The following is a 10,400-nucleotide window of genomic DNA, read 5'->3' as shown; positions in this document are numbered from 1 at the left end:
GCAGTTTTCTGACAAACTTGAACAGTTCACTGGATTTTAAGTGACTCAATTTGACTCTCAGACACAATTGTGTTTGTTTATGTAATTACTGTAAAAAAACAACAACTATTGTTTATATTCACATTCACATTAAGCTGGAAGTGGGGATTACTTGAGAAACCAGTAAATGCAGCATTTTGGTTTGTAGGTCACATTTGCAAAATGGAAAAGACTGTCTTCTGCTTCATAAGTTACCTTTCTATATGATTTTTTTATTGAACTGTATGTGTTTATTTTTTCTGTTATTTGCATTAACAGTTTTTTTTAATTCAGAAATTCCACAATGCTTTTCTTTGTCTGGCAATTAAGTAGTCCTGTATTCCTGCACAACAATAAAAGAAAAATTTAAAAAAAAAATCGGTTTGAAATGTTTGTGGATAAATTTAAGCCCAGCTCCCTTGTTTTAATAACATCTTCATTGAAGTATGCATAAAAGTGTGTATTTTAAATTTGCTATAAATTAATATTAAGCAATAACGTCAATTAGAAACCACTGAACTGACAAATTTTCGCATTATGGAAACCAATTTATGAAATTTTCTTAACAAAACAAGAAGTTCCATAATTTTCCTTAAAATATTTTCTTTATAGCCGGAAACCGAAACTATATATATTTTAGTTTTTCTGTATGTACAGTTATAAATTTTTTCAAAAATTATTACGTCACATTTTGTTGAAGTTAGCTCCCCCCGCTGAACCCGGGCTAACCTCAACTAAACATTAAACGTCTTCATGATATAATTTGTTTTTAAAAATGGCTGACATTTTATCGCTGAAAGAATCGGTTTTGGTGTACTTAGACAGAAGCGGTGGTCTTAAGAAACTTTGCGAAAACTGCAAACATTTTAACGGTATGAGGTTCCGCTCCACGGCAGCCATGACAGCTAAAATCACCGAGTTTTTAACTTTGCTAACGGTCATTTTCAGGCACACAGCAGACCGAGGCGGTGTACAGGTTTTGTATAAGTGTTAATCCCGCCGATGTGCTGGAGCTGGATCCTGTACTGGGGGACTGTGTTCTCCATGACCCCCTGAAAGCCACGGCTTTGTTTCAGTCTGTAAGTGAAAACTGTGGGCAAAAATGAAACGTAGCTACACTTTTGCTGTCAGCTTAACTATATTTAACCAATTCCTCATTTAGGTTTGTTTCCTGGCTATAAAGACCCTTTCACTTATTGAAAAAATACACATGGAGAGTCAGGTAAACAACCGCTTCCCCTTTCACCGAAACAATACTGTGTTTTGTATAAATCCACAAGTGAAGGGCTCGTTTCCGTTTACTGTCCCAGTAAACAATGACTCCTAAAGGGAATGCAGCCCTCATTAATACACCTGGGCTTTTCCTAGTGTAATAAATCAGATGATGCCTCTGTCCTCTAACAATGTGTGTGTGTTTCTTTTGAGGTGAATGTTATTTTGAAGTTCACACACCTGCCTCCATTCCCCGAGTACACACTGGACCTTTCCAGTTTTCCTCGTTTATGTCGCCCTTTGAGGCCTGTCTCCATGGAGGGCCTGGTCATTGCCATGACAAGGGTCACAAAGTACACCCAGGGGGCGAGGTTCCTCTGCACTGATGATGACTGCCCCTGCTCTACAGGTACTGCAGTACATACACATACTCTGTGGTTTTTAAGTCAGACTAAGACAAATGCAGTATATAAATTCTCATTTCTGTGATGCTGCTTGTAGGTTTTCACCACATTCGAGTGCACGCACCCGGAGCAACAGAGTCAGCCACAGTGAGAAACGACTTCAGCTGCATGATGTGCAGCTCCCAATTGAAAGAGGATGTGAAGTTTAGAGTTTTAGGAGGTACTATTGATTCAGAATGCTGCAGTGCGTTGTAAGGTTTGATTTTAACATATTACTACTGCAAAAAATATCAGGTCAACCCCTCATTTTTTTTATGTTTTGCTTCCAGTGAGCCAGACATTCTTGTGATTTATTTTGCTTGTGCTCTCTGAAGGTCTTTCAAAGATTTTCTTTGGACATTGGCTGCTTTTTCACTCAGTTTAAGGTCCATACTTGTATCTGTCCATTTTCATAGGAATGTTGTTTTGTTTGTTTTCTGTTTGTTAAATCACCTAACACTGAACTATAAATCATTCAAGTATATTGGGTCACGTCCTGTATACACATACAACAAAACTTGGTAATAAACCCATTTTAAATTTATCTTTAGACACTATGTTACTGGCAGCCTTTTACAAAAACACAATTTTTATTCATTTTTTTTTAAGTGAATCTATGAAAAATGCAGCAATAACACAGTTTGAAAGATATAAAATAGTATTTTTGCATCAACAAAATCAGCTGAAAACAGCCACAATAACACGGTGGAGGCTATGTCATGGTTTGGTGCTACATTTCAGCCAGTAGTTTTGGGGATCTTATCAAATTTAAGCAATTATAAATGCTGAAAAGTTACATCGGACTTTATTCCACTATGCAGTGGCATCTGGAACCCATCTCACTGGCAGCTGTTTCATTCTTTAACATGGCAATGATCCCAAATAAACTGCCAGTCATAGATTGGTCTCTCCAGAACCCGGTCCTCAAAATGATTGAAGCAGTGTGGCATCATCTTGAGAGAAAATGGAACAGAAATGCAGCCATCATCCAAAGAAGCGCTTTGAATGTCCATCAGGAAGCCTGGAGAACTAATCCTGAAGACTACTTAGAGAAATGACAAGAAAGCTGCCTAAGAGATTCCAGGCTGTGATCTGTCTGGAATTATAAGAAATTTGTTGCTGCTTAATATGCTGTAATTCTAATGTATGCTTACCCATGTTTCAGTAAATCATTGTGCCTATTTCCCATTTTCCTTGCAATATATAAAGTGGCTCCAGACTTTTGCACAGTAATTAAGTATGTGTCTTTTTTGGGGTATAGACAAGCAGCTGGTGGAGCTGATCCATGTCAAAGCACTGGATGTTCTAAGAGGCCACGAGCAAAGCTCAATGAGATACCAGTCTGTTACCCTGTTTCTCAGAGGTATGTCTACAGTCTGCAGTGTGCAACTGTTTTAGCAGCGTGAATAACGGAGAAGAAAACTCATAGCTTTTTTTGGGAGTGGTGAAGGCAGTGGCAGAAGATGAAAAATATGCACTAGCATGCATTACAATACATCATGATCACACTTAATAATACCCAAGAGCAGAAACACAATCCATTACCGAACGTTTACATCAGAGTAGCCTAATCCTAAAACAGACGATACAAATCATAACAGTACTGAGTGTGACGGCTCCTTCGTGAAGGTCAGCACTGATCTGCTGGTTCAAACAGGACTTTGTGCACCTTGGCTTTTTGATTCAGAGAACAGCTCCGTAACAAAAACATATCTTCGCTATAAAACATCTGAACCACGCAGCAGAAAACCAAATAGCTTGTTATTTGAAAAGACTCTGCCCCCACCCTGTGAGGTGATTAATCCTTTTTCCTTGGTTTTCATTTGTAAACTGAAGCATTTAAAATCAAACTGCACTGCAGATTAATATCCTCAAAATGCAAGTTTATTGTTTTGTTTGGAAAATAAGATCTTAATCCATTACTCTTGAGAAATGTGGTTATAATGGCTTATATTTACAGTCAAATGTATTGAGGTTTGCCATTAATTTTCTCTGGCTTGTTAAACGAGGTTCGCTTTGAAACACAAACTTGGTGGGGGAGAGTTCAAATAAATAGATTTTAGTGCAGCCGGCTGAGCACGGTGCCTCATGGTTGGATATTAAGTGTTTCTGTCCCCTCGAATAACATTGTCCCGCCAGCACCCCTGAGAGCTTAGCAAATCTCTGCAGCAGGATTAACATATTCTGTTGACCCAGTCCTGTGGAGGAATTCAATACAGCGAGCTCCCGTTACTAAACATATATGTTAATAAGTGCAAAGAACACTCATTAGCTGGCTGTGCAGTTCGCACACAGTGAAATCTTTGTTCTGAAGTCCTCACTCTGTTTCTCTTGGCAGTGGCTTGTAGGTGGCATGCATGTTTCTTTAGTAATCACCGGGCAGCCGAGAACAACTCCTTTGAGTGTTAATGCTTTGTTTCCCCTACTCATGTAGACGAGCTGTGTAACTCCATGAGAATCGGGCGATATTACCGGGTGTTGGGCATTCCTGCACATGTGCACCAGTGGTCCAACATTACCTGGAGTGTGGAGGCAAATAGTGTCCAGCCGTGGGAACCAGTGTGTAAGCCTGTGAATTATCTCCCATTAAAATTACAGAATGAATAGCAGATATATTAAATTTGTCTTCATACAGTGAAGTCTCAGGTTTTATATTTTTTAATTGTAGTAAAAGACCATCTTTTACAACTCAACTTACAGGTGACTGTAAAGTCAGCGCCCGCTTCCAGGAGCTGTTGAAGGGAACGGCCTCGTCTCCATGGAGGTTCTCCGCAATTGTAGCTCACTGCTTTGGGTTGGACGTGGCTCCTCTAGGCTTGTACGACACTCTGAAGCTGAGCTTGCTGCTTAGCTTGGTGCAGACCAGAATAGATGAAAAGGACACGTTTCACAACTTGGATCTTCTTGTTGTCACCACTGACACGCTTATACTCGACAGGTAAACAAATTTAAATGATCTGAATCCTGAAACCTACTGCGTCCTAAACAGGGATGTATACTTAGAACAAAAAGTAAGGAAATTTTGTGTTTGATCAATTATGTCTGTGTTGTAACAATGATTCTTGGCGATAAATCTCACACTGTTGGAAAGCCTGTTTATTTCCCCTTAAATGGTGCCACGTTTGTAAGGAAATGCATTTGTGGGTTGTGCCCATAAAAACTTGCCAAATCTTATCTGCCAGTGCCAAACAGCTTTTTCTGCTATTTACTCTTGTTTGGTCTCGTTTATTGGACTGGAGGATTGAAGTCTTAAGAAAGAAGACATAATGGCAATTTAACAATTTGTTAATTAACAAACCACGACCTCAGTAACATGTGGAAGGACCATGAACAGCTACAACAGCCCTGGCACCTCCTCCTCATGCTGGGCACGAGCTTGGTCACACACCATCACACAGCAGTGTGTAACCACATGCTTGCGTTATGAGTGCTCAAGTAGAATAGAAAAGTGCTATTTAAGAACCAGTCCATTTACCTAAATGGACCCACTAGGTACCACACTTGTGATCAAATCGTCCTCGTTATCCATCCATCATCTTATCCTTTTGTGCTAGATTGATGACATACAGCTTGAGTTTGGCCTATCGTGGGATCAGGCATCAGGCCACGGGGGAGATGTTCGCATGCCTGTCCCGGGATGAACATGGGGCAGGTACTGCTAACATCCATGCTGGTTCTGTCCTGCTAGCCACTGGGGGTGTTTGCCTGTTGGGAGATCTGAGCTATTACAGAAAGGACAAGTTGGATTCCATTAAGTCAGGTAACGAATGTAAGTGCTGCAATAACCTTAAAAGGATGTCAGCTATAAAAATCATGAATCTTTTTTAAACAAAAATTTTTCCAGTTATGGAGACCCGCACACTATCAGTGTTCATCCCTGGAAAGAAATATGGTGAGGATGCAGACCAGCAGCTTTCCTTTCCAGTCCAGTGTAGCTTCTGGGCCGTCACAGACTCCTCCCGTCGATCTGGGAGGGCAGACTGTGGCGCACTGGGAGCAGCAGTGAGTTCAGTTCCATCAAGTTATTGTTGTATGAATGTGCTTTACTGGGTCTAAGTTTAGATTTATGTTTGTAACTTATTTTGCCTATTACACAGTTTTTTAAAAAAGGCCCCTTTCCTTCAGCTTAGATGCTGTTTGTTGGTGCTACAGGCAAAACAGGAAATTGAGACAATTTAGTGCTCTTGAAGGAAGTGCCCTGCCCAGGCAATTATACTTCACAGCAGAACCCTTGAGAATAATCAGTGCTTTGTGTTGCTCTTTTTGTAGGCAAGGGGTAAATAATGAAATGTAACCATTAAAATAAAGGTTTATTGACAGCTTTCTTTACTGTGAGCAGGAGATGGGTGCTGTACCAGCTCAGTTGGCAGATGCCTTTGGCCTTGTCATTGAGTGTAGAGACAGGGTTGGAGAGCAGGCCCTGCTTGCCCAGACTGTCCACACCCTCCAGCATGCAGTACAGTCTGGAAAACCCCATGACCCACCCTGCTGGGAGTTTTCCACTGAAGACTATCAGGAGGTTAACAAACATGTTCTATTACTATTATATTATAAATTATGTTATATTGCTAATATACTATTATATTCTTCAGCTGGTGGCCCATGCACAACGTTTGCAAGTGGAGCTCAGCCCTGCAGCAGAGAAAATAATCCATGGTTACTACATGGCGAGCCGCAGAGTGCGATCACAGGGTCATGGTGTCAACATGTCTGTGGCCTCTATCAAGCTGCTGTAAGTGCTTTAATGGCTTTTTACATTCATTCTCTGCTTTCTGCATATTAAACTGCTGAGGTCAAAGTCTGCTGTAATGTCAACTTCATCCACCAGGTGGTGCAAGCCCACTCTATTGCTGCTCGTAGATGACCATTTTTCATGCAACTTTGACAAATGTTTACAAATCTTTCCCACTGTGGTGACACGTTTTATGTTCAGCTAAAACTATGAAAATAAATGTTCTCAGTGAGAAGGCCAAACAGGGCAGGCCACATTATACTGTCCATACACAGCCAGTCTTGATTTATCCATTTACATTTTAAATGTAACATTTTTATTGATTACTTGTCCTACAGTGTATTAGAAAGGTCTTACTGAATACAGAGGCAGACATTCACATTGTATATTCATTTTGTCACAGGATCTCTTTGGCTGAGGCCCATTGCAAGCTATGTCTCAGAACTCAAGTACTAGAGCAGGATGCTGTGATCGCTGTACTCCTTTGTGAAAGCTCAGTCTCACTCAAGCATGGTATTTATTTCATTTTTACACCTCCTCAAAACACTAAAAAGTAAATATTTAGCAATTTAATGACATTACTCGATGGTTCTGTTCATAAGCATGGCTCATTTTATTGATCAATATATAACACTCAAGATAATAAAGCATCAAACACCAATATAATATACAATATATTCAGGATTTTCTCTTCTTCATACAGGCGCCTCTGCTCTCATTATCCCACCCGATCCAGTGTTTCCTTGTGACCTGGGAGATGTAGATGGTTTGTGCAAGCGAGACGCTGCTCTGGATGAGCTCCATCAGCTTATCTTACGGTTCATCTACACCAACGCACCTGGAGCAGACACATACATTACAGAAGAGTGAAGCCTCTCTAGGTTGTTTAACAAAATGCAGGTAGGCAACACAAGATTAAACTCCCTTTATTTTTACATTTCAAATCTGTACGCTGATCAAATACAACCAAACAAATAAATACGTGCTGAATGCAGATAAAAAGATGGATTACCCAAAATCTGAATCCAGTACATGTTTAAAAATATTGCATGCAAGATTAAATAACCAAAATACACTTAAGATATTTTTTCTTGCAGACAAATCCCCCCCACCAATTGTGCATATCAAAAAAGAAAAGAAAACAACTATCCATTTTTAAATTGTAAGCACGAAGGCGGGGAAAAAAACTGAGCTCAATGTGGCATGTGCAGGTCTGAAAAACCAAAGTGACAGGGCTAGAACCTGTTACTTACCTTTCAATTGTGGCCACTCTGTGTACTCCCAAGTCATTCAAGTGTTTCCGAAACCTTGCACATCTAACAAATATACAGTATATAGTCAGTCAAATGAGAATAAATGATTTATGTGGGTTTAAAAGTAATTTCAAGTTCAGTTAGTCACATTCTCAGCAGCCCATTTTGGTCTGATGGGTAAACGGCGAAAAAGTGAACTCATCATTACAAGTTACATCAGCAGACATACCAGTGAAGTAAGCTGGCCATTTATGCCTCTTTTACACTAGTAACTACTCGGCTCAACTCGACTCCGTTTCAGACGCTTTCCATTGCAATTGAGTCCTAAAATGTGCTTGCAGTCGTTATAGCAACGCATCTGAAAGTCCAGTAACGACATCTGTATGTGACACAAACACCACAATGTTTGTTTCTATGAAGCCATTTCTGTCATTGCCAGGTTTCAAAAATGGAAGAAGTCCCTTTCTTGACTTACTGAGTGACACTACTGACTGGCCAATTAGTGGTATTCTGTCTGTTGACGTCATATTTTTGGACTGGAGACCCGGCTGGGTAGGTACTAAAAATGTACCTGATCCCAGGTCCTACCACGTAATGGAAACCCCTAAAATCCCAGTCTAGCCAAGGCGTGCCAAGTAGGTACTAGAGGAAAAGGGCTATTAGAATACCAGCTCCTGAATACACCAATCTACTACTGGCTTTACTTACCAGGAAAGGCACGAAATCACTGCCAGTCACTGTGTAGCTCCATTACTGCTGCTGCTGTTTATCTGCAGAATTAACAATACACAGTGTAATTTTAGATACAGGTAATGTAGAAATAATAGGCTCAAAACTGAAGAATTTCAGGTCAACTGAAATCAGATTAACAAAAGAACAAAATTGCTAAATGGAAAGTAAATGCCAAGTTTGGCAAGATGAAATTTTCTGGCTCTGTGTGAAACTATTACTGTATTAAATAAAAACTGGGGTAAACTATGTGACACAAAGGCTGCAGCTGGTAATTCAGTAGTCACAAATCTCACCACTTAATTGTCTGATGGGTAAACGGCGAAAGAAGTGAACTCATCACTATTCCAGCTGCAGCTATAGAATAGCTGCCGCAAAGCAAATTAATATAACTTGTTGTTTGGGAATCATTTTAACCACTGAATCAGTATGAGCAGACACGATTTGCAACAATTACTGCAGTTACTCATTTTTCCATTTTACTGTTGTGAAACCACTAACCTGTCCTCAGGGAAAGGAGACAAAGGATTAGGCATCTCGTGCCTCTCCTGCAACCACAGCATGAGACCTGAAGCAGAATAAACCACTGACATGAACTTCCTGAAAATCTCTTCATACAAATCAAATATGAGGCTGTCTGATGTTATGCTGGCTATTCAGTTAGTCACAGTTTCACCATGTTATTGTCTGACGGGTAAACGGCAAAAATGTGATCTCATCACTATTCCAGCAGCTGGACTGAGCTACAGTTAAACCAAAACTTAAATATGGTCAAATATTTCAGCTCTCACCTTAAAGGGTCAACACAGTGAAGACATCAGGTTATTTGCAGCAGCATAGCATCTGAAATAAAAAAGAAAAGAAAAAAAAAAAGAGTTTAGTATGATCTTTTGGTTTTATTAAGGACCAGCCTAATAGTTCGCTCTAACTTTAAGTTTTTAAATCAAGTAGTTACTCCCTTTCAACAGAAATAACACCCCAACCACCTCTCAAGATCAGTGAAAGTCTGTCACTGCATCTTTTCCAAACCTTGCAACTAATTGCTCTCAGGAGTGATGGGATATTGATTTTCAGCTTGAATAAGTAAAATGTACTGAAAGAAAAGCCAATACAGCGAGAACAGATGACTGATCACCTGAAGGTCAAAGGTTGCAAAATAACACAGCCCAGGAGCATGGCTAACACCGCATGTCTGAGAATGGGTTCAACAGCAGGTCACGACCTCTGCCATGACCTTATGTCTTCATTGGGGCCTTGATGACTTTCCCCAGTAAACTAATGAGAGGTGGTAATTCCCTGACCAGCAGCTCTTCTGGTGACCCCTTGACAAGATTAGACGTAGCGTTCAGTAAGATGCTGAATGACAGTGAGTCCAGAAAAATGATTTATTACTTTACTTCAGGGATGAGACCTGTCTATTATAACGAGACATGCATACCAATGAACAAAGGTGGCGAAGGAAGACAAATCCCCAATATTACATTTGAGGTGCAAATGCAAACTTTTTAAATATGCTATCACTTGCTTTTAGGCAACCAAGAAACCAGAAGTAACCAGAAGTTTGTCTTTAAGCCCTTATACGACTCTTTAAACTTATACAAGTTCGCCATCGTTTCAGCTTCGTTTTTAGTTTACGCAGGCATACATCCACAGATCTGCAAAATAATACTTCACGCCACGTGTTTCTTGTGAGCCTAACGTGTTCACATTTGTAAACTGGAACCAATGAGATCGTGGGACCGGGAGACGAGAAATAAAAAGGTCTGCCACATGAAACTATTGTATTTTATTACCAACACACTAACGTGTTTTTGTAAGGACAGAGTTGGCGCAATGCTCAAAATCAGGAGCCAGATTAGCTTTACTATACAAATGGAATGAAACACCTTTTAGTGTTTTAACTATGAAGAGAAACAGTAAAGCGAGGGGAGGAAAGCTACGCTGTACTCCTTTCACCCACGTGGCTGAGTAGCTAGCTAGCTTCATGCTACCGACTAATGGCCTGTTTCAAGA

The 10,400-nt window shown here is 40.1% G+C and overlaps 1 protein-coding gene and 1 long non-coding RNA gene across 4 annotated transcripts in view; one reads left to right on the top strand and one right to left on the bottom strand.

Annotated features, from left to right (window-relative positions):
* Positions 1-713: 713 nt before the first annotated feature.
* The window catches only part of mcmdc2 (minichromosome maintenance domain containing 2), a 12,361-nt gene continuing 2,674 nt past the window's right edge, over positions 714-10,400 (top strand). Inside the window, exons 1-15 of one of the 3 annotated variants that reach the window (XR_001290580.1) lie at positions 714-890; positions 967-1,097; positions 1,181-1,240; positions 1,444-1,639; positions 1,732-1,854; positions 2,935-3,036; positions 4,108-4,236; positions 4,374-4,611; positions 5,228-5,442; positions 5,518-5,675; positions 6,013-6,192; positions 6,266-6,405; positions 6,809-6,918; positions 7,109-7,305; positions 8,098-8,210. Coding sequence is in view for 2 of the 3 variants with exons in the window: in XM_013915135.1 (XP_013770589.1) it covers positions 794-890; positions 967-1,097; positions 1,181-1,240; positions 1,444-1,639; positions 1,732-1,854; positions 2,935-3,036; positions 4,108-4,236; positions 4,374-4,611; positions 5,228-5,442; positions 5,518-5,675; positions 6,013-6,192; positions 6,266-6,405; positions 6,809-6,918; positions 7,109-7,275 (2,046 nt within the window). In the remaining variant the exon portion in view is untranslated. The remainder of the gene's footprint in view (positions 891-966; positions 1,098-1,180; positions 1,241-1,443; positions 1,640-1,731; positions 1,855-2,934; positions 3,037-4,107; positions 4,237-4,373; positions 4,612-5,227; positions 5,443-5,517; positions 5,676-6,012; positions 6,193-6,265; positions 6,406-6,808; positions 6,919-7,108; positions 7,306-8,097; positions 8,211-10,400) is intronic. The other 2 variants (XM_005722803.2, XM_013915135.1) reach the window with 2 other exon arrangements.
* LOC106456475 (uncharacterized) lies at positions 7,181-9,252 on the bottom strand. The gene is made up of 5 exons (XR_001290582.1): positions 9,179-9,252; positions 8,889-8,955; positions 8,367-8,428; positions 7,659-7,721; positions 7,181-7,243 (listed from the first exon to the last, which is right to left on the bottom strand). It is a non-coding gene; the product is annotated as an uncharacterized LOC106456475 (long non-coding RNA).

This window comes from Pundamilia nyererei, unplaced genomic scaffold (genome assembly GCF_000239375.1).
Source record: "Pundamilia nyererei isolate P.nyererei 1_Seehausen unplaced genomic scaffold, PunNye1.0 scaffold00007, whole genome shotgun sequence".
Classification (NCBI taxonomy): domain Eukaryota; kingdom Metazoa; phylum Chordata; class Actinopteri; order Cichliformes; family Cichlidae; genus Pundamilia; species Pundamilia nyererei.
Note: the sequence above shows the minus strand (reverse complement) of the source record. Positions and strands in the feature narration are given on the sequence as shown.